This window comes from Macrosteles quadrilineatus, unplaced genomic scaffold (assembly GCF_028750875.1).
Source record: "Macrosteles quadrilineatus isolate MER2022 unplaced genomic scaffold, UCM_ALF_1.0 Scaffold_8__2_contigs__length_117827958, whole genome shotgun sequence".
In the NCBI taxonomy this organism is placed as follows: Eukaryota; Metazoa; Arthropoda; class Insecta; order Hemiptera; family Cicadellidae; genus Macrosteles; species Macrosteles quadrilineatus.
In genome coordinates this window covers 70,051,618-70,068,123 of record NW_026542601.1, presented here as the reverse complement: position 1 = coordinate 70,068,123, position 16,506 = coordinate 70,051,618, and the positions used below count along the sequence as shown (strand labels likewise).

Here is a 16,506-nt window from a genome sequence, read left to right as displayed (position 1 = left end):
GACTCTTTTAAGTCACCGGAAATTATGACTGTTACAGTATTCGTTTTGAAATAACGCCTGTTATACTTTGTAATTGCTCGAATTCGAGCAACAGGTGCACTAGTAATAGATTAATAGTTGTTAAACTTTATTATTAACAGTGTTTACAGAAACATGTTTTAAGGTAAAACAATCGTACACATGATTAAATTAATCATAAACCATGTGATTGTAAATAGACAGTGAGAAAGTTAGTTTGTTTCAATAAATTACATTCAAGGAGAGCCATGTTTCTAGAGAGAGCAGATAATGTGAAGAAGACCAAAAGCTGTAAACTCGCAGGTGTACCAACACACTTAAAACATTTATTCACAACCCTTTTTTCCCCTTTTTTTTAATAGTTAATTTACTAACAATTTCCAATTTTCAAGCTCAGGCCACAGAAAACGTACTACTATAACCCAGAATGCCAACCGCATGGTAAAAAGCATTAAGCGGTTTGAGAGAGCTTTGCCTGTCAATCCGTAGGCAGCGCCACCAGCGTTGCCATGCAATAGCTATGCAATAGCATAGCAACGCTGGTGGCGCTGCCTACGGATTGACAGGCAAAGCTCTCTCAAACCGCTTAATGCTTTTTACCATGTGGTTGGCATTCTGGGTTATAGTAGTAAGTTTTCTGTGCTCAGGCCCCCCCCTAGGTGCGGGGCCCTGTACGGCTGCAATTTTTGCTTAAGCCTAGAACTGGCTCTAACCGGTGCCCTCTCCCTTGTGGCGCCCCATGCAGGGCTGATTTAGTAAAACCTAGATTTGGGGGGCGCAAGAGGTTTAAGATTTTTGTGGGTGAAACAAAGGAATAAATATCCTAAGAAGGACAGGGCCGGGGAAAGGGGCAAGATTATATTATCACCCATAGTGCATCACATGAAACCGCATCCCTGGTCCTCACGGCGGCCCTGACTGTTAACTATCACACCATGTTTTAATGTAAACAGATGTTTTTGGCTTAGAAACTGCTGTTATCAAGGGTATAGCGAGAAATGAAATAATTAAAATGAAATAATTTATTCCCAGAAACAACAAACTTTAGATACAATATCACATTTCATTCAAAGTTCTCTAACTATTATCACACTTGTTACCTACCATTGTTGTTATTTTTTAAATTTCTTCCAACAAAATGTATATAGTTACAAGAAATGATTACAAACTTGTATTCACAGTTTTGAATGCTTGTCATTTTATTTAAGCCAAATTTATTTTTATATGATGATAAGATAGAACAGGTTTTGTTTGTGTAGATTCAGATAACAAAACTTGAACTCTGGTGGAAAGTTTGATTTTTACTTATCACTATTATTGCTATATCTTTAAAAATGTAATGAACAAATTAAAACTAATATAGTGACAATAGTAATAATAACATCTAAATAAATCATTTTTGTTTTAACAACATAATCATTTTTAAAGTATAATAAGATACAACAATAACCCTAACTAAAATACTACAATTTAAGTTACAGTAAAGTTAAATATAATAAATAAAATAATACTGGCTCGACTTTGGTGATGAAAAATCTACACGTATACCTTAGTTAAAAAAAATAAGGAAATTACCAACACAGATAGCCTACATTAACGAATCAACACTACTCTTAAAATAATAGTTTATCAATCATTACTTGTTTTTATGCTAGCTAAGCAACAAGGCACATTTAAAATTCATGCAATTCATAAACATCTCATTCCGACAAAAAAAAAAAAAGTTTCCTAAAATATGGGTGAAAATAAAAATACAGACAAAAAACATTAAAAAATCAAAATAAAAGCAAATTCAGGTTATGTAGCTCAAGTATGTTTGGTTTTACATATTAAAGATTGAAGGGTAAATTTGAACTGATGAAAATAAAACTAATGATATAAACACACAATATTTCTGATAATCTGTGTGATGCTTGGATAAGTTAACAAACTCACAAGATGATAGTTTCAATTACAAGTTAATTACCATAAAAACTTAACAAAATAAATAAATCTAATTTTCCAACAATAAAACAATCACAAATGATTGTTTGGAATTGGGTCCTAGGCACTTGTTATAAAAACACTCTTAGTAAATGCAAGTTTTTGCAAAGGCATAAACCTTTTTTTAAGTAGTTTGAAATCTCAAGAATTAAGTTTTACGAGCAGAAACGTGTGTGCTTACACATAGCCAGATGTTTGGTATTTATTGATCGGAGCGAGGGAAGCTCTTTTACTACACACTTCAAATTAGTTTCCGCACACTATTCCTGAACGGCTGAAGCAATTCACACGGATTTTTGCATGGTCAAAGTGACCAACTATGGGAAAGTATTAATCAGAAAAGTACACATCAGACTACAGGGCTCTGCCCTACCACTCTTTAAAAGTGCAAAGTTATTTTCAAATAAGAGTATGTAAAGTTTAAATCTAACTGTGAACTGTTACTATCAGCTGTTTGTAAGAAAGTTGTTTTCTGGGCATGTATCTATGAGCATATACAGGTGTAATTTTGCAGCATGTAAAATAGTCAATTTTAATTTTTATATTCAACAAATTAGCCTATAGTTAATAATTAGGCTTGACTCTGTATTAGTGTGTAATTGAGCGGAGCGAAGCACTTATACTACAATCCTGCTTTTGTTTTACAAATACTGTACTCCTCCTGAACGGCTAAAGCGATCTGCACAAAATTTAGCACAGTCCAACCATGGGAAGGTATAAATCTGAAATTGTACAAATCGGACCATAGGGCTTTTCCCTACGTGAATTTAATCTTTTAGAAATTTAACATGGGTCTTTTGGGTTAGTTGGTCGCCATGACATTATTTGCGAGATAACAATAAAGAGGTAAACAGGAGTCGCAGTATATGTTAGTCAACGAATCATCTCAAATAGCATGATTCATCTTTGCATTTTTATCAATTTAGACATCAACAAAGGTTATCCAAATACATCACTAAAATCTGTCAATTTTCAGGAAATTTACCATCATTCAACCATTCAGCAAACAGTTTTGTTTTTTGTTTTTTTTTTCATTTAGAGTGTCATATAATAACACTCAGTTTGGTAAACTTAAAGACAATTAGCATATAAGAGATGTTAGTAATAATATCAACAAGATGATTGAAGGAGGACAGTTGGTAGATCTCTCACGGTCCATATAATATATATATATATGCCGGGTGCGGCAAAAGTCAGCGTACCGCTGCAGACCAGTAAGCGTCATTGTTTATCTCTCGCGCTATTTTTATCTCTTACTTTCACTCCTTATTTAATCTAACGTCAAGTTATGTTTTGTTTTGCCTTAGTTTATTCTTTAACGAGGATTTTTTGTTTTGTCAATATTCCGTCTGTGACCGTGAAGTGAAGTTGGTTAGTGTAGTGATTGTTCTATTAACTTCTATACATCAGTGTTTATTATTATGAATCACAAACTATCTATAGACCAACGAGTATTTCTTTTAAAAATCGGTGTAAATTTGATCGTAATCATCCGGATGTTCTTGCTCTTGCAGCATACGAACAACAGTTTCCTGGAACGCAACCTCCTTACATGTTTTCGGAGAAACCTCAAAGTTTAGAATATTTAAAATAATTGATTACAGAACATTTTTATGTTATATTCACAACCACAACTATGTAAAAGAATTTGCAATTCAGTGTTGAAAAAGTACTACATGTGTATAGACAATGGAGGTGGTCACTTTGAGCAGCTTCTCTAACAGGTACTTACAATAATACTGTTATAGTTATGTTTAATACTAGCTGTACTTTAGCTGCACTTTCGGTACGCTGACTTTTGCCGCACCCTGTATAGAGAGAGAGAGAGAGAGAGAGAGAGAGATGTATGTCCGTGAACACAATAACTTGATTTATTAATTTTTGTCCGATTTTGATGAAATTTAGCTTGATGGTGTAGGGCGGGAGAAACTTAAATGAGTTCGCAAACCAGCATGATTGGACCATGGGAACGTGGTTTTAGGGGGGATTTTTATGGGGTATGGGAGTTTTCTCATTTTTAACCCTCAAAACAAAAAACTCCCCAATTTCTCTCTAGATCATTTTGAAGAGCTTAAAAAAACAAATAATTTATTATGTTTAAGTTTTTTTGTACCCTTATTGTTTACAGAGAAAACTCAAAAAATTTTAAATTTTAAATTCCCATGTTATTCTTACGAAGAATATTATAAGTCTTTTAGTTTGTTTGTTTATGGATAAATTTTGATCAAACTTGGTAAATTTATTTATCTTGTCCTAAGCTATTGATATTCTACTAAAAACACACTTTATTAGCCTCCCTGTAGCAGCAGACCTAAGCACTTGTTAAACCTAATGTTTTTAAATGGAATTGAATTAATTGTTAATCAAATCAGGCAAACGGAAATTTGCATAGTCTGCAGATTTGCTGCAGCGGGGTATTTTTTATCTATTTTTTATGCAAGCCAATAAGTTGATTATTTATGTTGAGTTTTTAATGATAACAAAATTGTCACTTGATACCCAAACGAACTAAAATTTGACAATGGTATTAAGATTATGGCAGGTACAGTTGGAATACAGTACAAAGTATTTACTCTTACTCTGTAACATGAGACAAATTCAGAGCTTTACAGCTAAAATTATAGAAAGTAAAAAATGGGCATGACATGACCCTAAATAAAATTCACATATTAGACCCCAAACCTACTTTTTAGCTGCAGTATAGAACTAACTGATAAAGTTATTTAAGACTTCCACTCTTATCTAAACATAAGTTATTTACAAGACCATATACCACTGACATATTATGCATATTTTTATAAAACATTGAAACCTGTAAGTTCTCGAGTTGGTTAGTAATTAATTATAGAGTATTCTTTGAAAATTAATTGTTATTTATGTTCAGTTTTGATAACATTTATAGCTGCCAGTTTTGATGTTAAAACTATCCATATTGCTTGAGCTGGTAAAATAAGTTTAAAAAATAAATACTTATACTTTATACTTTTATACTTTTTAATGAAATGGCGACCAAACAAAGTAAGTATTTTAAGCCAAGTATGAATGGAGACGAGTGTAGGATGAGTGGCCTGATCTTGTAGTCTTGTTAGTGACTATGGCCGACTTATTCCTTAGACACATCTGTTAATTAATAGCCCATACAGCTAATGGCAACTAAGGGACCTACAATTTATAGTGGAATCCGAACCACATTTTTGCCTTGGTATATACGAATTGGTCTAATTTTTAGGATATTACTGCGGATAGTCGTAGTACCCACTAGTGCGGACGTTAATCCATACCAGGGAGTATCGCATCCACAGTGCATACCTAAATCCACAATTCGTAACCTCCTAGTAGCTGAAATACAGGACCACGCCACCAGTCCCAGTTATAAAAACAAAAGAAAAGTTTTTATATGTATAAAAACAAAAGTATGCATAAAGTAAATTACAAACATAACAATATGTTCTAAAAATAAAAATCACAGCAAGAGTAAGTAGTATACAAGCTATACTAGAGAGACACGACACAGTCATGTAAGATGTGAGTATTGCACCAAACAAATGCCAAAGATCCACTTCATACTTCTTGCTCTTGGGTACCTGTAAACATATACTAAGTATTAAATTGAGACAGGAAGATGTCAGCCTTAAAAATGCTAAACAAATTGTATTACCTTGGGGCCTTTGTAACTGGACATATACATTTTCAAAACAAAACAATTTAAAATTAGTCATACACACAATATTAGTGTATTAACACTACAACTATACACTGATAAGTAAGGGTCTGTGGTGCACCAAAAACGTCAATAAGGTATGGCTCTGGTCTAATTACCGTCATCGCTTCGGTACAGTATTTTACTCACATCCTAACTTGTAAAATGTTAATAGTTTAGTATAAAATGAATGCGTTTTTAAAAATTTTATAAAAATATGCTCACAAACAATCAAACTACAGTAGTTTACAATTTTCTCCATAAGAATAACATGGGAATTTTAAATTTACAATTTTTTGGAATTTTCTATGTAGCCATTAGGCGCATAATAACGCTTCAATAATCTTAATTATTATTTTTTTTAAGATCTACAAAATGGTTTGAAAAAAGTTGCTAAATTATGTTTTTAGGGTCAAAAACTGTAAAAACCAATTTTTACCCCATAAAACCCCCCATAAACCCCTGTTCCCATAGTCCGATCATGCTGGTTAGCGAACTCGTTCGAATAAACGTTGGTTTACATGTTGTACCAAATTTCATCAAAATTGGGAAATATTTGCTCGAGTTATCACGCTAACGTACACATCTTACTAATATTATAAATGTGAAAGTTTGTGTGTTTGTTTGTTTGTTTGTTTGTTTGTTTGTTTGAAGTTCAATCACGCATAAACCACTGGACGGATTGGGCTGAAATTTGGCATGATGGTAGCTTACATTCCCGATTAACATATAGGCATATTCTTATCTCAAAAATCCTTTCGGGCTCCGCCCCAGTGGCTCTGTAATTCCCCATGTTAACCTTATGAGTATTCATATTTAAAGGGAATTAAAGAATTTAGTCAGCTGTTTCAACTAAAAAAGTTGGTTCTATGATATGGAAAAGCATTAAAAAGTTATAAGATTTACCAACAGGGTGCAGCACTATATTTTTTTTTTGCATTTATGAAAACAGCTAATTTGAACTAAGCAGCAACGAAAAACTGTGATTCACAATGAGAACTGTCAAAGTAGGATTGTTTACAGTTATGAATATGTTTTTCATTTCACGAATAATTTATGATATTTTGCGAATTGATAATTTATTTTTCTCTATTGTTTAGGTAAAATGGTAGAACATTATGGCTATGGTAGATGTGTAATACTATAGAATACTGTAAATTTAAAAAAGCAAATTTTATCAAACTGTGTCCTCCACCCATTGCAATCGCAAAGCTTGAGTATAACTGCAATAAGCATTTTATACTTATATTCCAACCCCGTACGAAGGACGGGTACTCTGCTAGTATATAAATATATATATGAATTTAAAGGATGGTGTTATCAGCTTCTAGGGACCTCAGAACGAAAAAGTAAATAGGTCCCGGGTCCAGGTCTCACTATGAGTACTACGGTAATAACTTATTCTCTATATGGGAAATTCGCTAAAAATGTATTCCAAGGAGTACCACAAGTAGGACGACCACTTGGAGGACAAAGCAATGAAAGACTTCTCCAGACTGGGATCAACATTTGAAAGAGGCAAGGGATAGAAGATAATGGGAGGCCAAAATTCTCTTAAGGTTTCAGTGGCCACTGAGGTAAAATAACGTAAATGTAAGTGATAGTATGCTATGGAAGGTGGTGTAGCTACAGTACTTTAAACCAGTGTGTGAGAATCGACCGCTAATCTACTTCAAGGCTTTTCATATCAACAAAATTACAGATTTATTGTAAAAGTATTGGATTTAAAATACACATCGTACAGGCCTATAAATGGACGAAAGAAATATGTGGTCTTGTGGTATTTGTTTACAAGATGATTTTCCCTAATTATGTGTGTAAACTAGCTGTTCTGAACTATATTTAGTTTTAATCAAATGCTTAATAATTGCCGTAAGTAGGAAGGGCCAAAATCTAGTTTTTATTTTTTATTTTACGTTATGTTAAATAAATCGTTCATCATTAATTCATTTAAGTGAAATTCTGTTCTAAATTTGGCTCCAATCTTGAGTGGCAATGATGATGACCCCCTGAATATTAATTAATAAATCTGTAGGAATTACTGTAATTAATATTTAGAGCCAATAATCATGAAACAATAACCAAGTTACAAACTTGTTCATGATTCCTGGACTAATAACTTGTTGTTGGCTGGGTTATCTAAAGAAAATTAAGGTGTGACTGTTTTGGCAACACAAAACTATCACGTAGAAACGAATAACAACAATATTATATCTTATTTGTCTAAATTGTCTAAATGCCGTCACAAACGTCCATGACTATGTCACCTAGCTGTTTCCTGTTTCCCACCTTTGTTGGCATGCGTTGAGGACAGACTACTTTGAATGGAGTATCCTTTTTGACGTAATGAAAATTTGACCTAATGCAACAGCGAAATAGATTTGTTTTTAAAATCTCTGTTCTTCACTGGAGTTTTTCATTAGGTTGAATTTTGATTAGATTAAATGCATCTAAACAGACTTTTTTTGTAGAGCTAGCTTGATTATCTAAAGAGATTTGAATCAATAAATATCATCATATTTTCATAAAACTATCTTTATAATATAAGATAAGAACCAAAACTAGTTACTACTACAACAACAAAAAATACCTATGGTATTGAGACAGACCATTTTATGTATGACAAAGTAATCTTGAGGCTACACACCCTTTTGAAAAAAAAGGGTTGAACTTTTCATTTTATGAGGCACATTTAGTTACATAACAAGAGATTACTAAACAATGCTGAACATGTTTCATCAACTCACCTTTACAGCACTTATTACACTGAAGTACAATGGCTCGTCGTACATTCCTAAAAACATTTGATTTTGATTTCATGGCATCCGATTGTTCACTAGCAAACCGCAGAAAGACCTAAACATAAACAACAAATAATTTCACTTAATAGTTTGTTCACAACATTTAGACGTTTTGGGTGGAAGTTATGTGACTTAAATGGACTTTACAAGATATATTAAGTCAATAGCATCATTAAGTTTAGATAAACATTGAATTTAATATATATTGTCTTACTTCTTCTAGAGTTGTTTGTGATACGGAGAAGTCCAGGATTAGTCCAGACTGCTTGGCCTCCTCCATGGTTTGGAATACCAGGTCTAACGGAGCAGTCAGCTGATATCTCATCTGATTATAGTGGGCCTCTACCAGGCTTGCAGACGACAAGTTGTCTCTGACTAACTCCTCAACTTGCTCTGCCTTGCCTGTCTGACATCTCATTATCAAGCTGTACCCGCCACCGTACCTGCAGCAACAATATAAACTGTAGTGATGATACCTGACCCTTCCTCTTTGCCTCTAGCCATTCAATTGGTTTTGAATCCCCTTATTTTATTTAGACACAATAGTCTCTCGATAATCTGGTTAAAGCAGGCAGCTGGCTGGATTTAGGAAAAGGCTGGACCATAAATGTTCCAACAAAAAGTCCTAAACTGGACATTGTGTTATTGTCAGTCAGTGTGATTGGTTACTGTATCTAAAATGCAATTGTGATACTATGAGTTGTAATATGTAATATGAGTTACAATACCAACTTTATTTATATTGTAGGGTGTTGTAAATTCTGAAGGTAAGAACCAGGAAGCATAAAATATTATAAATTTACAGTTTTTTTTTTCATCTGGAACTCAAAATAGTCACTGGCCACAGGTCTTAAAATTTCACCTTCAATAATGCTTCCAACCGTTAAAATTTACTCAGTTAAATCCTTATTAATACTTGATGGGTTCTTTGAAACTTAATGCTTAACAAAATCGAGTACTGCTCATCATAATAAAGTAACTAAGACTGACTTGGACTTGAGGTGCTGTGAGCTTCCCAGGCACTTGAACTCTCCATTGACCATGATGGTGAGTCTGGTACATAGGGCTTGGCACTCCTCCATACTGTGACTGGTGAGGATAACAGAACGTCCTGTAACATATGTAATGCCTGTATTTCACTCAACAACCATATCAAATATATCAAATATGAAAAATATTTTATAAATGAAGTCAATATAATGTTATAGCAAAGAAGTGTTTACATTTCCAAAACAAAATTATTATTACACTTAGAATTTAGGTAGATTTTAAATATTTTAAACGATAGAGTTCAGTTAGCTTCCATAGTAGTTTTAAACAGTTACATGGCATAAAACTGAGATTCTTCCAATTATAGGACTAAAATATACCTTCTATTATTTACATATATTTGTTTTCATACCTTGACGATTCACATCTTGTATGCAACTCCATAAGAACCTTCTGGACTTAGGATCCATTCCAGTGGTGGGTTCGTCCTTAAAATATATTTTATTTTATTTTACAAACAAACAAGATAATTGCACAGTGTCAGTTACATTAAGTTATTTCATAATACTTGTTAGTTCACTGTAGAGGTTGTGTTTTATTTACAATTTGTTTCTTGCTATTTCAGTAATTTAAAACCTTGTTCAATCAAATAAAACAATCTAATTATAAACAATAATTCGTTCCCTAGTTATATAACCAAACAGTCAAGCATAAATCATGAAATTGACCGTAAAACAATGGAAAAAAAATTTTGTCGAAACTAGCGCTCAGTATCACCAGACATGACCTAGGCATGAAAAAGAAAAACGAGCTTCAAAATTTACAATGGGATGAGAAGTCTACTTGGGTTGGTTAGTCTATGGTTTTAATGTGGCTTTAACAGTGTTGTCATTATACAGGGTGTCCCGGAACTCTCTACCAATATTTTAGGGCATTGTTCCTGGGTAGTTAACATACCTAAATATCATATTTAAATTGTCCGGAAGTCCTTAGTTACTCACACAGCCGCCATTTTGTTTTTAGCGAATTTCCCTATAGGGAAGTAGCTATTACCGTAGGTCTCATGGTAAGACCTAAGCCCGGGACCGATTTACTTTTTCATTTTGATGTCCCCAGAGGCCAAAAACACCATTCGTTCAAATTTTTATATATCTATATATAGAGATATATATATGTGTCCATCCGCACGATAACTTGAGTAATTTTTGTCCGATTTTGATAAAATTTGGTTTGAAGGTGTAAGGCGGGATAAATTTGAATGAGTTCACGAACCAGCATGATCGGACTATGGGAACAGAGGTTTATGGGGGGTTTTATGGGGTAAAAATAGGTTTTTCCCATTTTTGACCCTAAAAACACAAAATTTCACAATTTCTTTTTAAACCATTTTGTAGAACTTAAAAAAACAAATAATTTAGTATATTGAAGCATTATTATGCACCTAATTGTTACGGAGAAAATTCAAAAAAATTGTAATTTTAAAATTCCCATGTTATTCTTATGGAGAATAAGTCAACTGTTGTAGTTTGCTTGTTTATGAACATATTTTGATAAAAGTTGGAAAATACATTAATTTCTTACTAAACCACAGTACCTTTTAATATTCTACATAAAAAAACTTGTTTACCCTCCCTGTTGCAGCAAACCTAAGTACTCATTAAACTAATTCTGTTTATATAAGGAATAAATGTGATATTTTGAAGGAGACATTTTAGTTTAAATCCAATCAGGCAAATGGAAATTCGCTAAGTCTGCAGGTTTGCTGCGGCGGGGGTATTATTTTAAGTTATTAATTATTTTCTAAGGAATGGTTAAACATACGAAATTGAAACTTTGCACAAACATTTATGACAACTAGACAAAGCTACCAAAAAATTATGACGATTTTTAAAATTCATAAAACAAAATAGCGGCAATTTTAAATTTTGTTTCTTATATAGGCTAACTCGAAAACCGTTCATTTTACAAAAGTTTTACAAGAATAACTTTTTTAAGGCAATTTTATTTAAGAAACAATTTAAGAAACAAAATTTAAAATGGTGGCCATTTTGTTTTATGAATTTTAAAAACCGTCTTAATTTTTTGGTAGCTTTGTCTAGTTGTCATAAATGTTTGTGCAAAGTTTCAATTTCGTATGTTTAACCATTCCTTAGAAAATAATTAATAACTTAAAAAAACAAAATGGCGGCTGTGTGAGTAACTAAGGACTTCCGGACAATTTAAATATGATATTTAGGTATGTTAACTACCCAGGAACAATGCCCTAAAATATTGGTAGGGAGTTCCGGGACACCCTGTATTTTGAAGACATACACATTATGTAGTTTGTAGAGATTTGCGAGCATAGGTTTTTCAGGTTGAGTTGAGGATATTGGTCTAATTATCAGGATAGTACTGCGGATAGTCGTAGTACTCACTAGTGCGGATGTTACTTACTTTCCGTGTCCGGAAATCAGACTTCGCTTTTCCATAAATTAGCTACCGATATGGCTTTGTCATTCGCATGTAAAAGATCATCTAATGTGTAAGACTGGTCTAGGCGTGGGCAGCTCAGCAGATGGCCAGGATCCTGAACAGCACCACACGCGCACAAGATGTTTTCTTCGTCTGGTAAGAGACCCCATTTCTGCATGTTTGTCTTGCATTTTGGTACCTCGACCCTAATTCGATTTAGGGTCTTCCACACCGTGTAATGAAGGCCTCCACCAGGAGCCAGTTCCTCCCTGACTGGTATGGGAGGGTTAGTCAACGTGGCCTCCCACCTTGACACCCAATTGCTTGAGAGTGATCCATCCAGGACTCGTGTCCGTGATAAAAAGCTCTTTCTGGACCGAAGCCGTCGCTCTGCAGGTTGGTGGCCGTGTAATGGGTGACGAGGGTCTGTCTCTTGCTTAGTCCTTTCTACGTCGGCAGCGACATCACGTCGGATTGATGGAGGGGCGATCCTTATGATAGGATAGAGTTTGTATACTGGGGGTTTCAAACACCCAGTTACAATCCGAGCCATGCCATTGACTGCAATGTCAACCTTTTTTGCATGTGACGATGCATTCCATACTGGTGCAGCGTACTCCGCAGCCGACACACTGAGCGCTAAAGCTGAGGTTCTAAGGACATTGGGGTTACCACCCCAGCATCTGCTGGTGAGCTTCCTGGTGGTATTATTCCTCGCTGAGACTTTACCTCTTGTCGCAATACAATGCGCCTTAAATGTCAGTGTGTGGTCCAGTATGACGCCAAGATATTTGGGTGTAGGACAATGCTGAAGACGGTCTCCCCGCCACCTCACATTCAACTCACGGCCTGCTTCTCTATTGTTTAGGTGAAAGGCACAAACTTGGGTCTTTGCAGGGTTCGGCTTGAGGAGATTTGCGTCATAGTACTGGGAAAGTTCATTTAGAGTCATAGTCAGCTTCTGTTCCACCTCTTGAAACCTCCTACCTTGTGCCGCCACCGCCGTATAATCGGCATATATATACTGACGTGTAGCGTTTGGCAACGGTTGGTCGTTAGTGTAAATGTTATAAAGAGCTGGGGCTAAGACGCTACCCTGAGGCAATCCATTTCTTGGATTCCTTGCATTCCATCTACTTTTCTTGCCTTGAAGGGACACGAAAAACTGCCTGTTATGAAGAAAAGTGCCTATCATTGAAGTCAGCTGATAGTCTTTGGTAATACTGTACACTTTTCCCAAGAGTCTTTGATGGTTTACGGTATCGTAGGCAGCTGTTAAATCTACAAAAGCGACACCTGTGATCTGTTTTCTCTCAAACCCATCCTCAATGTGCTGGGTCAGGTTTAAAACTTGGACACAACAAGACTTGCCTGATCGAAAGCCTGCCTGTTGTGGAATGATCTTTTGTTCCAGAAAATCGCCGATTCGATTGAGTATCAGACGTTCTAATATTTTATGTGTGTGGCATAAGAGGGAAACAGGTCGAAAGTTCTTAGGATCGTTTGGATCTTTCCCAGGTTTGAGCAGTGCAGCCACACGAGCTTTCCTCCATGCCTTTGGTATATGCATTTGGCGTACGCACATGTTCATGAGGCTCAACAACCATTGCATGGCATTTTTACCTAGGTTCTTTAGTTGTTCGACTCTGATCTCGTCAATACCTGGAGCTCTATTAGTCTTTAAGCTGGTAATGACTGTAGTTAGCTCGGACGTGGTGAATGGATCTTCCAGGAAGTGATTCTCACTTGCCACATCACGCACAACAGACTCCTGGTATTTCCTTCCATAGGTTTTGCCATTTAAAAGAAGGTTGGTAGCGACTTGATCGGCAGTAACTGTTATAAAGTTGTCTTTTGGTTTTGTCGCATCTCCATTTATGTTCTTGAGGAACTTCCAGGCCTGTCTGCTGTTCACCTGCAGATCTAAACTCTCCACAAGATCACACCACTTAGTTTTGCGATTTTCGGCAATGACTGACATAAGCTCTTCACCTGCTAGAAGTGTGTCCTCAGCAAAGGGATCATTGTCAAAGAGACCTTGGTATCGTTCTAGCAGTGGCTTTGCCTCTTCAGAGAGTCCTGCGATGTAATGGGTTCGACAGCCTCTAGGTATCATTTTTCTCGATACCTGCTGGACAAGCTTAACGAAGGATTCATACATATCAGGTTGTGGAGGGATACTGGCGAATTCTCTGTCAATGATCTCCCTAAAACCTGTCCAGTTGGCCTTTTTGAAATTAATCCTGCGCCTTAGAGGAACACCTTCAGGTTTAACAACAGCACTAACGGTGCATACTATAGGTCTGTGTTGAGTTCGGGAATCGGATCACCTACAGACTTTTCATACTGGGAGGCAATCCTGCTGCTCACAAAGATGTTGTCAGGGTTATAACCCCTCTTCCATCTACCGCTGTTAAAGGAGCAAGGGAGCTAAGGATCGTGTATGAGCTGCAGGTCATTTGCCTCAGCCCAGGTTTCAAGTTTTGTCCCATTTTCACTTGTCTCTTTGTATCCCCAAGCAATGCTCTGACAATTAAAATCCAGTGCGAATTATGGTTAATCCACACCAGGGAATATCGCATTCACAGTGCATGCCTATAAATATCCACAATTCGTTACCTCCTAGTAGCTGGATTATATATTTAAAGTAGTAGTTTTAGTATGTATATGTATAGTTGATGCCCATGTTTACAGAGGTATTACTAATTGTGCTTTGTGTATTGTCTTTTAAGTGGGTTTGCATTTCCCATACAGAATTCAAGATGTCGGCTCAAAGCTCGGCTCAATTACTGCAGTCTATTGTATTTCAGTCTTTGTTGATTTCAATTTATAATAAACTAGCTGTAACCCGCGGGCTTTGCCCCGTTTAACTTCTTAATTTTCAAGATTATCTCGTTCGCATGGCTCAATCACGTCCTGGTTGAAGTTTGTTCGCTACGCTCACTCACCTTTAGGTTGGAGCTCGTTCGCTACGCTCACTCACCTTTAGGTTGGAGCTCGTTTGCTACGCTCACTCACCTTTAGGTTGGAGCTCGTTCGCTGCGCTCACTTGCCTTCGGGTTAGCTCGTTCGCTACGCTAACTCGCCTCCAGGTTGAAGTTCGTTCGCTACGCTCACTCACCTTTTGGTTGCAAATTAGCTGTTGTCATAAATGTAAAAGAAATAATAGTGCTGCACCCTGTTGGTAATCCTTGTAACTTTAATGCTATTGAACATCATAGAACAGAACCAACTTGTTTAATTGAAACAGCTGTTAAGATTCAATAATTCCATTTCTCCTAAGGTTAACATGGGAAACTCCAGAGCCACTGGGGCGGAGCCCGAAAGGATTTTTGAAATAAGAATATGCCTATATGTTAATCGGGAATGTGAGCTATCATCATGCCAAATTTCAGCCCAATCCGACCAGTATTTTTCGAGTTTACTTTTCCCATACACACATACAGCAACCACCTCTTTTTTATAATAGTATAGATAGATAGATAGATAGATAGATAGTCTTAAAACTTAAGTTGTGTTTTATTCAAGACACACATCAATGCCATTGACCTGATTGAGGGATGGCGTTTGAGTTGTCAGTACGTGTAGTATTGTTAACTTACCAAGTAAACTATTGGAGGGTTGCCTAGCAGAGCTATGGCAGTGGAGAGTTTCCTCTTGTTGCCTCCAGATAGAGTTCCTGCGAGTCTATCACTGTAGTGACCAAGTCTCAGATACTTGAGACTGAGGTCTACTTCCTGTGTACAACAACAGTGTCATCATCATAATGGAACATCATATACAAGAGTGTCAAATCACCAAAGGAGACCCCGACTCACTAAATTGTTTTACTAATACATAAGGGATGATATATGCAGATTGTTTTATTGATTACTATAGCCATGTTACTACACAACTATAAGAATGAAATTAGTAACTAAACAAAAAAACTGTTATTTGTTAAATTTACTAAGACTCTTTGTGACCAATGCAGCTGTAAGTGACAGCAGTTATAAATTCAATATCACTACTAGTGGCTTGTAGGCATACTTGGGAATAACTAATAGAAATTCTAACAAATAGCAATATTGGTTAGTTTTTTTGGCTAACTTCTATTTCATTCTTTAGTTTTAAAACTAATAATATCTATTAGTTAATTTTTACGGTATTAACTAATAACTTCTAACTAGTTAGAATTTTTAACTAACTTTACCAATTATGCGGAAGCATCTAAATATGGGTTATTTATTTCACGTGATCAGTGAGGGTTGCGTGCGGCAGTGAAAGGTCAGCGCAACACAAACAACGAGGGGGGTGGTGAATGAGGAAGTCAAAAGTCCAGTTGCTTTGGAATGCAGTGGGCCTGTTATCAAATGGCCATTATCAACACCCCAAGCACTGATGGGTGGGAAGGGGGAATTTTTGTTTGGCGATTGATACAACAATTGGTTTATCTCAAGTGTCAAAACATTGTCTACAGTTGATGTTCATTATCTGACAAGTTTGGCCTCTAGGGACATCAAAATGTAAAAGTATATCGGTCCCAAAACTAAATGCCACCTACGGTAATAGCTACTTCCC

At 35.8% G+C, this 16,506-nt stretch overlaps 1 protein-coding gene across 3 annotated transcripts in view; it reads right to left on the bottom strand.

Moving 5' to 3' along the window:
• Positions 1 to 3,856: 3,856 nt before the first annotated feature.
• Positions 3,857 to 16,506, bottom strand: part of LOC128999487 (phospholipid-transporting ATPase ABCA1-like) — a 124,816-nt gene continuing 112,166 nt past the window's right edge. For all 3 annotated transcript variants that reach the window (XM_054426039.1, XM_054426041.1, XM_054426042.1), the window contains 6 exons: positions 15,549 to 15,683; positions 9,905 to 9,980; positions 9,493 to 9,613; positions 8,717 to 8,945; positions 8,449 to 8,557; positions 3,857 to 5,585 (listed from right to left, as the gene is read on the bottom strand). In XM_054426039.1, the coding sequence (XP_054282014.1) occupies positions 5,563 to 5,585; positions 8,449 to 8,557; positions 8,717 to 8,945; positions 9,493 to 9,613; positions 9,905 to 9,980; positions 15,549 to 15,683 (693 nt within the window). In that variant the 3' untranslated portion in view covers positions 3,857 to 5,562. The remainder of the gene's footprint in view (positions 5,586 to 8,448; positions 8,558 to 8,716; positions 8,946 to 9,492; positions 9,614 to 9,904; positions 9,981 to 15,548; positions 15,684 to 16,506) is intronic.